Here is a 14,057-nt window from a genome sequence, read left to right on the forward strand (position 1 = left end):
CTTAAATTCCATGATGGAAGAAAAGCAGAATATAAGTGTGCTATTGATTTCATATGTTTGTATTTTACTAGGTGTATCTGGAGAATAGATTGTGCAACTAATGCAAAACGATTATGTACCAACAGCTATCAACAGAATGAGAAAACAGAGCTGTGACTGATCAGTAGTGGAGTCAGTGGCGTAGCGTGGGTTGTCAGCACCCGGGGCAAGGCAAGTAATTTGCGCCCCCTAACCCGTGGATTTGTGCCCCCTAACCCCCAGATGTTGCGGCCGGTGCGGCCGGCCCCCCCTGCACCCCCCACGCTACGCCACTGAGTGGAGTGGGGTTTGCCTATGATTACTCAAATACCTAGCTGAAGCCAGGCCACATTATTGCTAGTCGTTTGCGCTTGCAGTTATTCCAGTCCTGCGGTTTTCAATTATCCTCCAAGCTTAGAGCAGGATAGGGCAGGGAAGAAAGTGTCGGGCACAGGAAGCTGGGTACGAAACTTGCATCTCCTTGAGGTACTGCTTGGCACACAGCAAACTATCTCAAGAAGCCAGAAAAGGTGGAGAAGGAAACAGATTTGGTCCAGCTGGATGATGCAAAAGAAAGGGCAGTAGTTTCTGAAGAGATTTCTAGCATTTCTAAGAGGCCTGTTCTCTTCTTACATTGTAATCTTATGTGCACTTAGGAACAAGTCCTATTGACTAGTGGGACTTAAAGGTAAAGAAATCTCTGACAGTTAGGTCCAGTTGCGGACGACTCTGGGGTTGCGGCGCTCATCTCGCTTTAGTGGCTAAGGGAGCCTGCGTACAGCTTCCGGGTCATGTGGCCAGCATGACTAAGCCACTTGTGGCGAACCAGAGCAGCACACGGAAATGCCGTTTACCTTCCCGCCGGAGCGGTACATATTTATCTAAGGGGAGCTCACCCCATTGCGGGGATTCGAACTGCCGACCTTCCGATTGGCAAGCCCAAGAGGTTCTGTGGTTTAACCCACAGCGCCACCCACCTCCCAGTGGTACTTACTTCTGTGTAAACATGGACAGAATCAGGCTGAAACTGTATATAGTACGGTAAATGTATCTTCCAAAACACGCAGTCATCCCACTTAGAATTTGGCCTGCTGCAACTGTACAAGTGTAAATGGCTCGGACATGCTGTTTAGGCATCCTACAAATGATTCTGGATAACATTTGGTTGGCCTCATATGCACCATGTGGGAGGAGGGAGCTTTTGCAATTTATCATCTAGGCTAGAAGCTGCTCCTTTGCATTCCTGTGCACCTGGACTGAGGAATAGTCCTTCCCTGCTGTTGGTGCCATCTCAGAAGGTGTTATTAAATACTTATGGGTTTTTTATTTTCCTGTTGTTGTAGTTTTTAAAAACCAAGCTATTATGAAATTATTTTGAACACTATTTTATATAGAAGTACTGTGGGTCGAGTTTTATGCATTTACACTTTTGCGAACCACTTTTGAGTAGAGGGTATACAAATAAAAGTGTTACAAATAAAAGTGTTTCAAGCCACACTTATCTGGGAGCAAGCCCCAATGAAAACAATATGAATTGCTTATCTGTAGGGTTGTACTGAAATCCAACTGTCCTTTTCCCTAGAAGCCCTGAATATGTATGTGTGCCTGTATATAAGCTTGAAAACAGCAGGTATACATGAAAATAAAATAAATGCCTACTATTAAGTGTCGTTAAAGGACAGATGAATGGGTAACTTCTCACATAGTAATGGGCAATGGCACTCAGTTATATTTTTAATGTTAGAGATTTTATTGGAGGCTTACAGAAACTAACAGCTTAAAGCAAACACCTTGAAAATGGGTTCAATTAAAGCCATTTAAAGTCATTACTCATCCCATTTGACGTCAAGTTCGTCGATATGAACTTCCCTAACCACCTCTAATTTAATTTACTTACCACCACCACTACCACTCCCAACCCCACCACGGCTACGTTTTATTAAAATGCACATGCCACGCAGATATCACCATATGAAGCCACCTTAAGTTATCATTATTATCCGCTTAAAATTAAGAATGAACAGCGCCCGATTCTGCAGGCAACACTCAGATTCCTGCATTCCAACGGGGTTGGACTAGATGACCCTTAGGGGTCCCTTCCCATTCTACAATCCTGTGATTCTATATGCCTCCTGCTGCTGGCGGGGGCTGCAGGAATACCCCGCATATTACGCTAAAGATCCCACCGCAGCGGCCTCGGCAGCATCACATCCATCAGCAGCTTTAGGCCAGCCTTTTTTCCCGACCCCTCGCCCGACAGGTTTCTCCAGACTACAACTCCCATCAGCCCGGAGGCTTGGGGCTGATGGGAGTTGTAGTCCGAGCCGCCCGATTGGCGAAGACTCTTACCCCCTCATCCCACACAGCCCTGCTCCTCTTCGCATGCCCTCCACTGCCGCAGGCCTCCCGCCCGCCCGGTGGCGCTCGCGTCCCAGAGGCGCCGTCCTTTCCCTCTTCGCAACCTTCCCCCGCTCTTTCCCTGCGTCCCTTTCTCTCCTCTCTCCCCCCCCCCCCGCGCTGCTTCTGCCGATGGGGTTGCCGAAGTGGGAGGGGGTCGTGGAGGGCGTTTCCCCGGTCGCCGCGCGGCGTCACTCCCAGCATGCAGCGCGGCCCGCTCCTGCCGCCGCCGCCGCTGCCTCCGCCGCCGCCGCTCCTGTCACCGCCGCCGCTGCCGCCGCCTCTCCCGCCGCCGTCACTTTCGCAGCTGCTGCCGCCGCCGGCGCCGCGGGGCTGGGAGACATGGCGGAGGGAGGCGCGGCGGACCTGGAGACCCAGCGCTCGGACATCGCGGCGCTGCTCAAGACGGCGCTCCGCAAGGGCGACACCTGGTGAGGGGCAGGGAAGGGATGGGGGAGGGGGAGGCCGAGGAGGGGGGGGGGAGAGGCTGGTGAGGGGCCCTTCTGAGTGACAGGTGCGGGCGGATCCTGCCTGCCTCGCCCACCTCTTTTTCTTGGGGGGGTGGGGGAGGCGGCAGCAGCCCGCCGCCCTTCCTCTCCGCGCCCCCCACCACCATCACCACCCCCCAAAATGCGCTGGGAGCGGCATCCCCATCGAGGAAGGGGCTCACCTTGCCTCGCAGGTGGCGCCAAGACGGGGCCAGGCGCTCACAGCCGTCCACCCGCCCCCCGCCCCTCCGCGCATCTTTCCCATGACAGGTTCCGGAGAGGCAAGGTTTGTGCCAAGGTGCTGCTTCCCTCTCTCACCTGCGAGAGGAAGAGGCGAGCCGGTCCAGCCGGCTTTCAATTGCAGGCACTTCTACTCCCAGGTGTTTTCTCCTATTGTTTCAATCGGCCGGAAAACTACCACACACACAAAAACCACACACACACACCCTATTTTTTCTGTGTATTGAAGGCAACCAGTGATCGAGTGTGAATGTTTCCTGGGTTAAGGTTTCTCATCCACAGCATAGGCTTTCCCCCAGAAAGCTTATATATTGCAAGGCCTTGTCTTTTCTGGCTGACTGTTGCTTGTCACTTCTGGATTTCCTTTAGGGTTTCACCTCGCCTGGTTTCTTCCACAACACTCCTTTCTTTTCCTCTCCACCCTCCCTGTAGATTGTATTTATCTGCAAACCGTATCATTGTTTTATGTTTTTTCTTCTGGTGCAGTGCTAGCTGAAATACCTGGGAAATGGATCTTGCCACCTCCTGGCTGAATTGTGCTGAATCTTGAAGAATGGTATTTGTGGAGTAAGATGTGACTAAACAGATCAATTATGCACACATGCCCCCCCCCCCGCCCCTCTATTAAAAGAGAAGTTAATCCTGGGCCATGGGGAAATTCTTGGATTTTGGAGATTGAGGATAACTTTGTGTATCCAGCAGCCATTGTGTTATCTTGGAGCATGCAAAACTGCCAGTGGGATTGTGGCCTGGATATGTGAAGATTTCATAAATGGGCTGTTGTGTCATGGCAGTAACATGTATCACGCAGTGACAGTTCATACAAACACCTGCACCTTGTGAATCCTATTTAGGCAACAAGCACAAGGGTGACTGCATGGAGGCTGTCAAATGTGTCAGCCAGCCCGATTTTTCATAAGTTGTTTGAAACTTGTTAAAGTGCAGTCCGATGCATGGTTACTCAGAAATAAGTACCACGGTCTTAAATGGGGTTTAGAGAGCAATCCTAACTGCTAGTCAGAAATGCCAGGGCTGAACGGTGCAGTGGAGCTTCTCTTGCTTGCCAAAGCGCAAGGGGGGGAGGTGTATGTATGTAAGCGAAAATGTTGGTTTTACTGTGCCAGCTCCTTGCTATTACAGCAAACAGGCCTATGATCAGTAACTGGAATCCAGTGGGCCTCTGTCCAGCCCAACTCTGCCACTACTCCCTTGCTCCTGTTATTTCACAGAGTACAGCAGCAACTTCCATGGTTATGGAACCGCGTGGAGTGACACCACTATCACATCATAACCCCTTCCAGTGATTGGGGTTAGGGTTGCTTTATTACTCCCTACCGATAGGTTTTAGGATTGCAGGGTTAATTATACCAATTCATTGGGTTTATTCAACTATAATTTATGTTACCATAGAAGAAGCAAGTGGGCTTGAGTCTTGTCAAATGCAGGTGTGTAGCAGTTACAACACTTAACCTGTTTCTCATTTGTTTTCTATGTCTGTCATTGCACCCTGAAGTCTGAAGTTTCCTGCATGTTAAGGGCCAGGTCAAATCTAGTGTTACTGCTGGGAACTGGCAACAAGCTTGAGCATTCCCCCTGCTCCCTCTTCCTCTTTATTCACTCTGCTTCCTGGCTTGCCAAATCAGTTTCCCATTATGTCTGAGCTGGAAATTGTTCTTTAAGTCCTGCCTACACACAACACAGGTTTATTGTGATTTGCAAGCCAGGGTTATAGGCAGCATTAAATTATGGTTTCCAAATCACAGTAATCTGATTTAATAAACCAGAAAGTATCTTCCCAAGCTGGGGAAGCATAGTTAGTTGGAGTGGAAGCATGATGTCTGAACTTGACTTGAATTACATTATCTCATCTCAGCCACAAGCTGCTACTCTCTCAGTAATCATCCTGCAAAATCACAACTGTGTTGGCCTACCTTAAAGAGCTGATGTGAGAATTGCTGACGGAGTATATGTAAAGCATTTTCAGGTCACTGAATAAATTTTACAGTACAATTCTAAACATGTTTACTCAGAAGTAAAACTTATTAAATTCTGTGAGACCTTAGTTACACATTTCTGTCCCAACCATACTATATCATTTTGAAGAGTTCTTTGAAGTTGAGACTAGAGATGAAGGTGCAGTATATTCTTTACAAATTATGAACTACCCTATAACTAGGTGATTAAGGTTGTCCATTGTCACATCTGCCTCCCCCTTTTTTCCCTCAAGAGCTCAGTGCACCATACACAGACACCCCATTTTATCCTCTCAGCAACCCTGAAAGATAGTGTAGACTGTAGACTGAGTGATAACAAGAGGTTCAAGGCCACCAGAGAACTCTATGGCTGAGAGAAGGGCTTGAACTTCCTGCACTACACTAGTTCTCATCTGCCTTTCATTGTTTAACACAAATTTGTGCACGCTTACTCAGAAATATGTCCCACTCTCTTCATTTGGGTTTTTTTTTCTAGGTGTGCATATAGTATAGCAGCAGCCCTAATTAGCTACTGAAACTGGCCCCATAAGTATGACGGCATGAAATTAAGACAGGTAGTAAGTCCTGTTTAGGGATTCACATATTTTAACTAGGCATAGGTAGACGATCATGCTATAGGAAGTGAGACTCACCTTTCTTCTATCCTGCTGCACAGGAATTCCTTTGATACCCACTCCCTGAAGAAGAATGGTGGGTGATATGAGTCTTTGTACCAACTTCTTTCTGCCGCTCCATACAACTGAACCTGATGGCCTGGCACCATTTTGAAAGACTCACTCTCTGCTTCATTGTATTGCTGATGGCTTACTAAAAGCTTCTATGGTGGGGTACACTAGTTGTCTTCTTCATAATGAATTGATGGCTGCCACAAGCAACCTAACAACTATATTTGTAGAATTCTGGTCCCATTGAACTCAATGGGATTTACTTCAGAATAAACATGCTTAAGGCTGTACTACTAGATAAAATCTCACACTAAATTATTAGGATATATTATATACTGGAGTATTATGAGAAGGTATAGTCTTAAACTCAGAGAGTTGATGATGAAAGTTGTAAGCAAGTGTAGTAATGAGTAATGTTTGTGTTGTTTTAAGATGAATTGAACTTCAGAGGTTTGCTGTAATTTGAGAAGCTATACACATGGTTTTCCCTATTCTAAACATGAATATTTCAACATCTGATTCCATTTTTCAAACATTTGTATGGCAACATACTTAGTCACAGAGAAGAACTATAGTTCAGAGATAGTGCACATGCTTTGCATTCATCAGTTCCCAGGTCTAGTCCCAAGCATCTCCAGGGGAAAGTCACCTGTCCGAAACTATGGACAGCTCCTGCCGGTCTGCATAGGCAAGGAGATTGCCAACCTTTTTGGTCCCATGAACATATTTGGAATTTTGAGAGTGCTCAGTGAGCAACAGTGCTCACCACTATCTCCCTCCCATTCTCTCACATTGCTCCTTTTCTGTCCAGCTGCTCAGGTGTTGATCTGTATGTGCTTTTTAAGGCTAGGATGATCAGCTCAGGTGCTGAGCTGAGCCTTGAAAAGTACATAGAGCTGAAAGCAGTTTTAGAAACTGAGATATGAAAGCTAGGAGCTAAATGGCACCTTAAACCCAGGTTATGGGCGCAACAATGGAATGTCTAGGCGTCCTTTTTTTATATAACGAATACGAATGAACTGCAGCTAAAATATTATGTTCATTTTTCACATGGTCTAGTCCTTCCCCTGCCCACCCCCTAATATTCTTGAGAGGGTCTCTTCTCCAGTCTTCAGAGAGTAGCTGGAAGTGGGAGGCAGGAAAAGGTCCTCCTTTCCTTCTACTCTGCAGTTTTAATCTGAAATCATAGGCACAGTACTTCACCCAGAGCTCAGAAACTGTTTGCGCTAGTGAAAAGTGCGCCTAGAACAATGGTAGTTTCGAACACTGGCTAAAAGAAGTGGTAAAGTGTGTTGATTTCTGATTTTCTTCTTTGGTACTATGGTACTTTCGAAGTGGGAGGGGAGATGATCACCATTTCTACCTCATAACCAAAGCAGCTGTGAGGAATGTGGGAGGGGGGAGTTTGGAGGCTTTGTGGACAGCAGGGTAGCACTCTACACCTTCAAGGTGACCCCATTGATGACCCCAGGTATAGACATTTATGAGCTCCATGGACCAATGGTCTGATTCAGTATAAGGCACCTTCCTATCTACTAAAGATATTTTCTCAAATATTTTTGAAAACTCTAAACCTGCCACATTACATCTGATAGATAGATAGATAGATCTAAGACTGCAATGAGCTTCATAACAATGGACCTAGTTAATAGTAACATGCTTCGGTTAATGTAAGAATCCTGCAAGTACCTTTATGTTGTTTTCATCATCGTGGCAGGGTTATATTTACAAAGAGCTTAATTGTAGTGATGGGGCTTGTTCACCCAATATACCATAATGTTTGGGAAATGCCCATTGACAGGAGCATGATCTCTATTCATCTATTAGCTTGCTGCGATTAATTATATATGCATTCATGTTTGTGCATATGGAGGGTTTGAGAGTGAGTGTGCCATGCTTAGTATGGTTAAGGAAGAGTAAAGGAGAAAGACAAAGTGGATCTGATTCTACTGGCTGTTCCTGGTCCTTGCTTGTGTTGTGGTGTCTTGGATTACAAACCTAGTTAGAATGTGGAGAGTGTCCTGCTCCCCACCCCCACCCCCACTGCTGCCCTGGCTGCTACGGGGGGGGGGGGGGGCGAGCCAAGGTGCAGTAGGCCCAGTTATCTAGGCTGAGCTCCAGCCTTCCAGTTATGAGCTGTGGCAGTGAATATGTAATGAAAGTCCTTCCGCCTGCCTTTTGAAACATTAGCATTTAAGTTCAGGAACATGGAGGGAGAGAGATAGTTTTTTGAACTTGTAAGCACTGTACCCTCCCACTAGTTGAACACTAGTTTAAAAAGGTAAAGGACCCCTGACAGTTAAGTCCAGTCGCGAACGACTCTGGGGTTGCGGCGCTCATCTCGCTTTACTGGCCGAGGGAGCCGACGTACAGCATGACTAAGCCGCTTCTGGCGAAACCAGAGCAGCGCACAGAAACACTGTTTACCTTCCCGCCGGAGTGGTACCTATTTATCTACTTGCACTTTGACATGCTTTCGAACTGCTAGGTTGGCAGGAGCTGGGACCAAGCAACGGGAGTTCACCCCGTCACGGGGATTCGAAACGCCAACCTTCTGATCGGCAAGCCCTAGGCTCAGTGGTTTAGACCACAGCGCCACCCATGTCCCTGGACACTAGTTTAGTGTGTAATAATTATGTTTGCTTCTGATCCAGATGTGTTTGCTACTAGCCAATCACACCTCTAGGCACGATCTTCAAGGCTGTGCATAAGTAGTCTCCTATATCATCTTTGATGTTCACACAGTGTTTCCTAGAATAGCAGAAGATTATGGCAGTTGCTTTGTTTGGAAACATTCTTTAAGTGTATAGGACTATGCACCAAACATCAGGTGCAGAAGACAAGAAAACCAGAAGAATTTCTGCAAAAATTACTTAGATATGATTTATAATGGGAAGAAGATAAAAATCCATTCATTTCGTATTTTTAGTTCAAACTGCATGCTACAGATATTAACACATAGAGTATTTACACAGGATACAATCTTTGTATCTGTTGCTGTGTGTCATAGCAGCTGGGCATTCATGGTCCATAGCTCAGTCCCTGGCAACTTCAGCCGATGAATCCTAATAGGGCTGGACAACAGCTGCCAGTCATTGTACAGAATACTGAGCCAGGGTGGACCATTGATTTCTTATGGTAGAGTCCTTAAGTGGTTCGTTCTTGGAGCCCATTTCCCAAAGCACAAAATTAATCCCTAATTTTTAAAACAAAGGACAAAAGGTAGATTCACTCCAGGGGTTGTTTTGTGTGTGTGTGTGCTTAGAGTGATAACACTGGTCAACGTGTAAAGAATCCTCAGCCAAATATGCATTCAGAAATTAATTCCAGTAGTTCAGGGATGTAGGTAGCTGTTACCAAGATTTTTACCCTGCCATTTCACATGATAAAGCACCCAGGTGACTGAGTGTGACTTTCATGTGTTTGGTTTTATTTTTCCTGTTAGCTAGTTGAAAGGCATTTAATAGCTTCTTAAAACTTACTTAGCTCTTACTGGATTTTCTTTTATTTAATTTACCCAAGATGCTCGCTGTAATTTCATTTTCAGTGTCATAAGTAGGTTTTGTCCTCTGCGTGTTGTTTTTTAAGGTTCTCCTGAAATTTGAAGAGTGTATAAAAGCAAGGGGATCTATACTTAATAGAACACCATTAGAACGTATTGTTGCTTGATTAGAAAGATGCATGCAGAAGTTTAATCCTGTACATTTGCATTTAAATAGTCAGGCCACAGGTGATAGGGGAAACCCATGCCAGTGACCTTGCAAAGCCATTGCCAGTCAGAATTGATGGTATTGGGCGTTAGATGGACTACTGGTCTGACTCCACCTAAGGCAGCTTAATGGTTATTATCTACCCCATGACCATGAGATGGGGTATGCTGTAAATGTAAACATATTGGCAGAGAGAATATGCTGGTCAGTTTCTCTGCTTTTTTGTCTACGAACCCAGCTATAATAGTTAAAAATTTCAAACAGTTGCCCCTTCTGTCTTCACTGAAAGGCTTATGAAAGCCATAGAGAATGCACATTCACAACGGCAAAAAGTACAGAAGTCATTTCAGTATCCTTACAATGAATTTGAGGTATAGTCAACTGATATTAAAGTAATGTGTACTTTCTGAATCATGTTCAAGCACAGATGTGAAGTAGAGAAATAAATGGTCTATGCTTTCTTTTTCCTTATCACACAAATTTGGTTGTTGATTGTTGCTATCAATATGTACTGGAACACACAGCAGTTAGAATCCACTCCTGTGCTAGAATAATATCCCAGCGATTACAGATAAGTTTGATGAACAGCTCCCCCCTCCCCAACTTCATAAAGCAATTTTTCCCAAGGACAAAGGAATAAGCACTACTTAATGCTGCCTTTTGATCAGGCTGGTTTAATTATTTTTAAAAATAAGCATCTGAAATGTAAACGATGAGTTTCACAGAACAAAATGAACTGAACTGTGTTGTGTTTCAAAACAGCCTGACGTGAAGGAATATAGTCAATAGGTTTTTATAACGGGTTAAATTGTTTAGTTAGCAGCTTGAAGTCTAGGATGAAAATGTTTCTTTGACTATTTCAACCAAAGCTTTGGCTGTATCTGAATCATTTATGCTCACATGTTTGTGATCTGATGAGATTAAGTATTTGTTACACTTCATGAGAATGGGTAGAGTCTCTCTTCCGTCCAGAGGAATGTTGAGTATACAATGTATTCTATAAAGGCTGGCACTCTTTATAAAATACAATTTATAGTGCAATCCTATGCATATTTGCATGCAGTCTACAGTCCTTTTCTTACTACAATTTTTTGGTCTTCACTTTGATTGCATAGTTCTGTTCTCTTGGGAATTATTTGTCTGATGGTTGTCCACAGTGGGTGCTCATGAACTACAATTAAAAATATGGTGTTGATTACTTAGAGGAGGTATTATGCCAGGCTTCCTCAACCTCGGCCCTCCAGATGTTTTTGGCCTACAACTCCCAGGATCCCTAGCTAGCAGGACCAGTGGTCAGGGATGATAGGAATTGTAGTCTCAAAACATCTGGAGGGCCAAGGTTAAGGAAGCCTGTATTATGCAATACTGTTCATCTGTGCTTTCTGATATGATGTAGAGGGTGTTTAAAACGAGATTGCTAAGCAGGCATCTGTTATTAACACTGTTAAGAACAAGCCCCAGTTATCTGCTATAGACAGGCATATTTTAAAAGTTAGGGATGAAAGTGGAAAATCATTTCTTCTGGTTTGATTTCATGTTTATTTTAATATTCTGGCATTTACTGATAATAAATTTAATTATGGTAAGGAACATTAATGTGAAGGTGTTTTTTAATAAGACTCATCAGATTACTTGTTGGAAAGAAACTCAGTTAATAGTCTCTTAAGATGTATGTCTCAGTAGATTTGTGTAAATGCAGTTTCTGAATGTTTGGTTGCATTCTTTCTTGTAATAATACATATTTAGTCAAAGCAGTCTTAATCTTCATGCTGGAAGCAGCTCTGCAGGTGTGTTGTGTCTGTATTTTGGAAAATTCTCCAAAGTACTGCTCAAAATAAAAATACAATAAAAAGCCATTCAATTGCATCATTGGTTAAGACTTTGATCCTTCATATGTATATTTTCCTCCTTTTTAAGGTATTTAGTGGATAGCCGCTGGTTCAAACAGTGGAAAAAGTATGTTGGATTTGACAGCTGGGACAAATATCAGATGGGAGATCAGAATGTTTATCCTGGTCCTATTGACAATTCTGGACTTCTCAAAGGTAATTACTGTTGAGTATTAAAAAAGAAATCAAGAACCTGATGTATCTATGAATTATAAATATTGTATATTATTGCAGTTATCTCACCCTGTCATTCTTAGGTTCCAGAATATCTGGGAATTTCTTCTTACAAATTAACATTTTCAAATAGTTCAGATTGGATGATATCCAACAATGTCTGTCCACTAGTGGAATCAATATTGTTTGTGACACAGATTTCCCCTTCTCCCCACAACCCCTCATGTGCTCCCCAAATCTGCTAGGGAAGACCATAGAAGAGTAGAGGAGGGGAAACTATATTGCCTGAGGAGATTTCTCTTGTTTGATATTGACAATCACCCTTTATTCCATTAGGGAATATGTTGTTAGTTTATAAATACATTTCAGTTGTCTCAAACTTGATCACTTGTGATCTTCAATCCCTTTGTATCAGAGAGTGTGTTAAATACTTTCGTTACCCAAGAAAATCTTTTAATAAGAACAATTTAGAAACAGCAACTGTGACATCTAAATATTGTCATCCCTAAATATGTAAACATTTCCTCATAGATGGGGACTGTCAGTCTCTCAAGGAACATCTCATTGATGAGCTGGACTACATTCTTTTACCAACTGAAGGCTGGAACAAGCTGGTTAGCTGGTATACTCTTATGGATGGCCAGGAACCAATTGCACGCAAGGTACTTCTTGCATTGAATACTGAAATATCTATACTTGCACTTGAAATGCTCCGCTTACAGTGCTACCAGTTAAATGCATAGGAGTAATTTGAATATGTCCATATCACGTCATGGTTTTTGCAAGTTAACTAGTATTGAGTCCTGGCATTAATCAGTATTAATGGCTTCATTTCTTACTCAGTGTTAATGATACATTCATTTTTTTTAAGCATGCGAACAAAACATTGATGAGACAACTCTTTTCATCTTATTTATTATTTCACCAACCTAGTACAGCCCTAGTTACTTCTGGCCTGGTTAATGATAAAATATTTCTGTTAACTTCTCCTGACAGTTCTGTGAGTAGGGCAGAAATTTGTCCTTGCTTTGGCATAGCAAGGCAAGTTCTAACCCAAACCATGTAGATAAGCATTAAATTAGGTAAATATTGTTTCAGTTTTATAGTGATAACTGTTTCAACTGCAGCACTGTTAACTGCATGAATTGCTTAATTTTGCGTTCTGCTTAAGTCTGTTCTAATCATATACCTTGACTTTGTACTTAGATTTTGGACACACAACTGTATGAAGCATTTTGTGCTAATAGCAAAAATACATTGTGTGCTGAAATATTTACAGGTGATGCATTTTTAAAAATGAGAATTATTAGACTCTGCTGGAACTTGGACATACCATTCACTTTCCTGTTCCACTTTCTTCCTTGTCATGTGCACTCTCTTATGATACATTCAGTAGAAGACGCCCTTTCTAGGCAGTGTTCCTTGCAACAGCTCTCCTATGTCTGTTCATGTCTGTATCAGTTTACAGAATAATGCTCGCTTTTTTCTACACAGAATGCGCATTGCTTATGTAATAGGTACTTTGAAAAAAAGGAGAGTAGGTAATATGTTATTATTAGTTATTTATCCGTTTCATGTATGAATCACTTCCTATGAGGTTATCAAAGCAATTTGCAGTACAATTAAAAGCAGTGAAAACAATTGCTGATATAAGAAAATTTAAAAAACATCAAAAGTGCATGTAAAACAACAGTTGCATACATGAAATCAATTTCACATCCAGTACAGTAACAAAATAGGATAATGCTCTCCATTTGGAAGAGTACTGAAAGAGGAAAGTCTTTTTTTAAAAAAAACAACCCTAAAAGAATAGAGATGGCACTTGTCATCTATATACAGTCTAACATCAGTTGTCGAACATAATCCATTCTGAAAGACCGTTCAACTTCTGAAACATTTGACAACCAAGGCATGGCTTCCAGTTGACTGACAGCTAGGTTTTTGCACAGTGGAAGCCATGTTGGACATTCGGGTTCTGAAAAACGATTAAAAACCGGAGCACTTACTTCCAGGTTTTTAGCGTTCGGGAGCCGAAACATTCGAAAATGGAGCCATTTGAGAACCGAGGTTTGACACGGGTCAGCAAACATTTTCAGCAGAGGGCCGGTCTACTGTCCCTCAGACCTTGTGGGGGGCCAGACTATATTTTGGGAGGGGGGAAATGAATTCCTGTGCCCCACAAATAATCCACAGATGCATTTTAAATAAAAGCACACATTCTACTTATGTAAAAACACACTGATTCCCGGACCGTCCACAAGCCGAATTGAGAAGGTGATTGGGCCGCACCCGGGCCCCGGGCCTTAGTTTGCCAACCCATGGTATATGAAGTGGGAGAACTTGACATTGACATCATGGCAGGACCACCCAATATGTTCCGTCACACAGTGCTGAGCTCCACTTTCCTTCTCAATAAGTGTCAGTGACCTGCTGTTTTGAGATGCTGCAAAAGCAACACTCATGCCCCACCCATGCCGCCTCA

The 14,057-nt window shown here is 43.3% G+C and overlaps 1 protein-coding gene across 4 annotated transcripts in view; it reads left to right on the plus strand.

Annotated features, from left to right (window-relative positions):
* The first annotated feature begins 2,412 nt into the window (after positions 1 to 2,412).
* Positions 2,413 to 14,057, plus strand: part of USP15 (ubiquitin specific peptidase 15) — a 52,052-nt gene continuing 40,407 nt past the window's right edge. For 2 of the 4 annotated variants that reach the window (XM_083399495.1, XM_083399497.1), the window contains exons 1-3: positions 2,505 to 2,846; positions 11,430 to 11,557; positions 12,107 to 12,237. In XM_083399495.1, the coding sequence (XP_083255621.1) occupies positions 2,548 to 2,846; positions 11,430 to 11,557; positions 12,107 to 12,237 (558 nt within the window). In that variant the 5' untranslated portion in view covers positions 2,505 to 2,547. Of the gene's footprint in view, positions 2,847 to 11,429; positions 11,558 to 12,106; positions 12,238 to 14,057 lie in introns of all 4 variants that reach the window. The other 2 variants (XM_083399498.1, XM_083399496.1) reach the window with 2 other exon arrangements.

This window comes from Podarcis tiliguerta, assembly GCF_965153285.1.
Source record: "Podarcis tiliguerta genome assembly, chromosome: 10".
Lineage (NCBI taxonomy): Eukaryota > Metazoa > Chordata > Lepidosauria > Squamata > Lacertidae > Podarcis > Podarcis tiliguerta.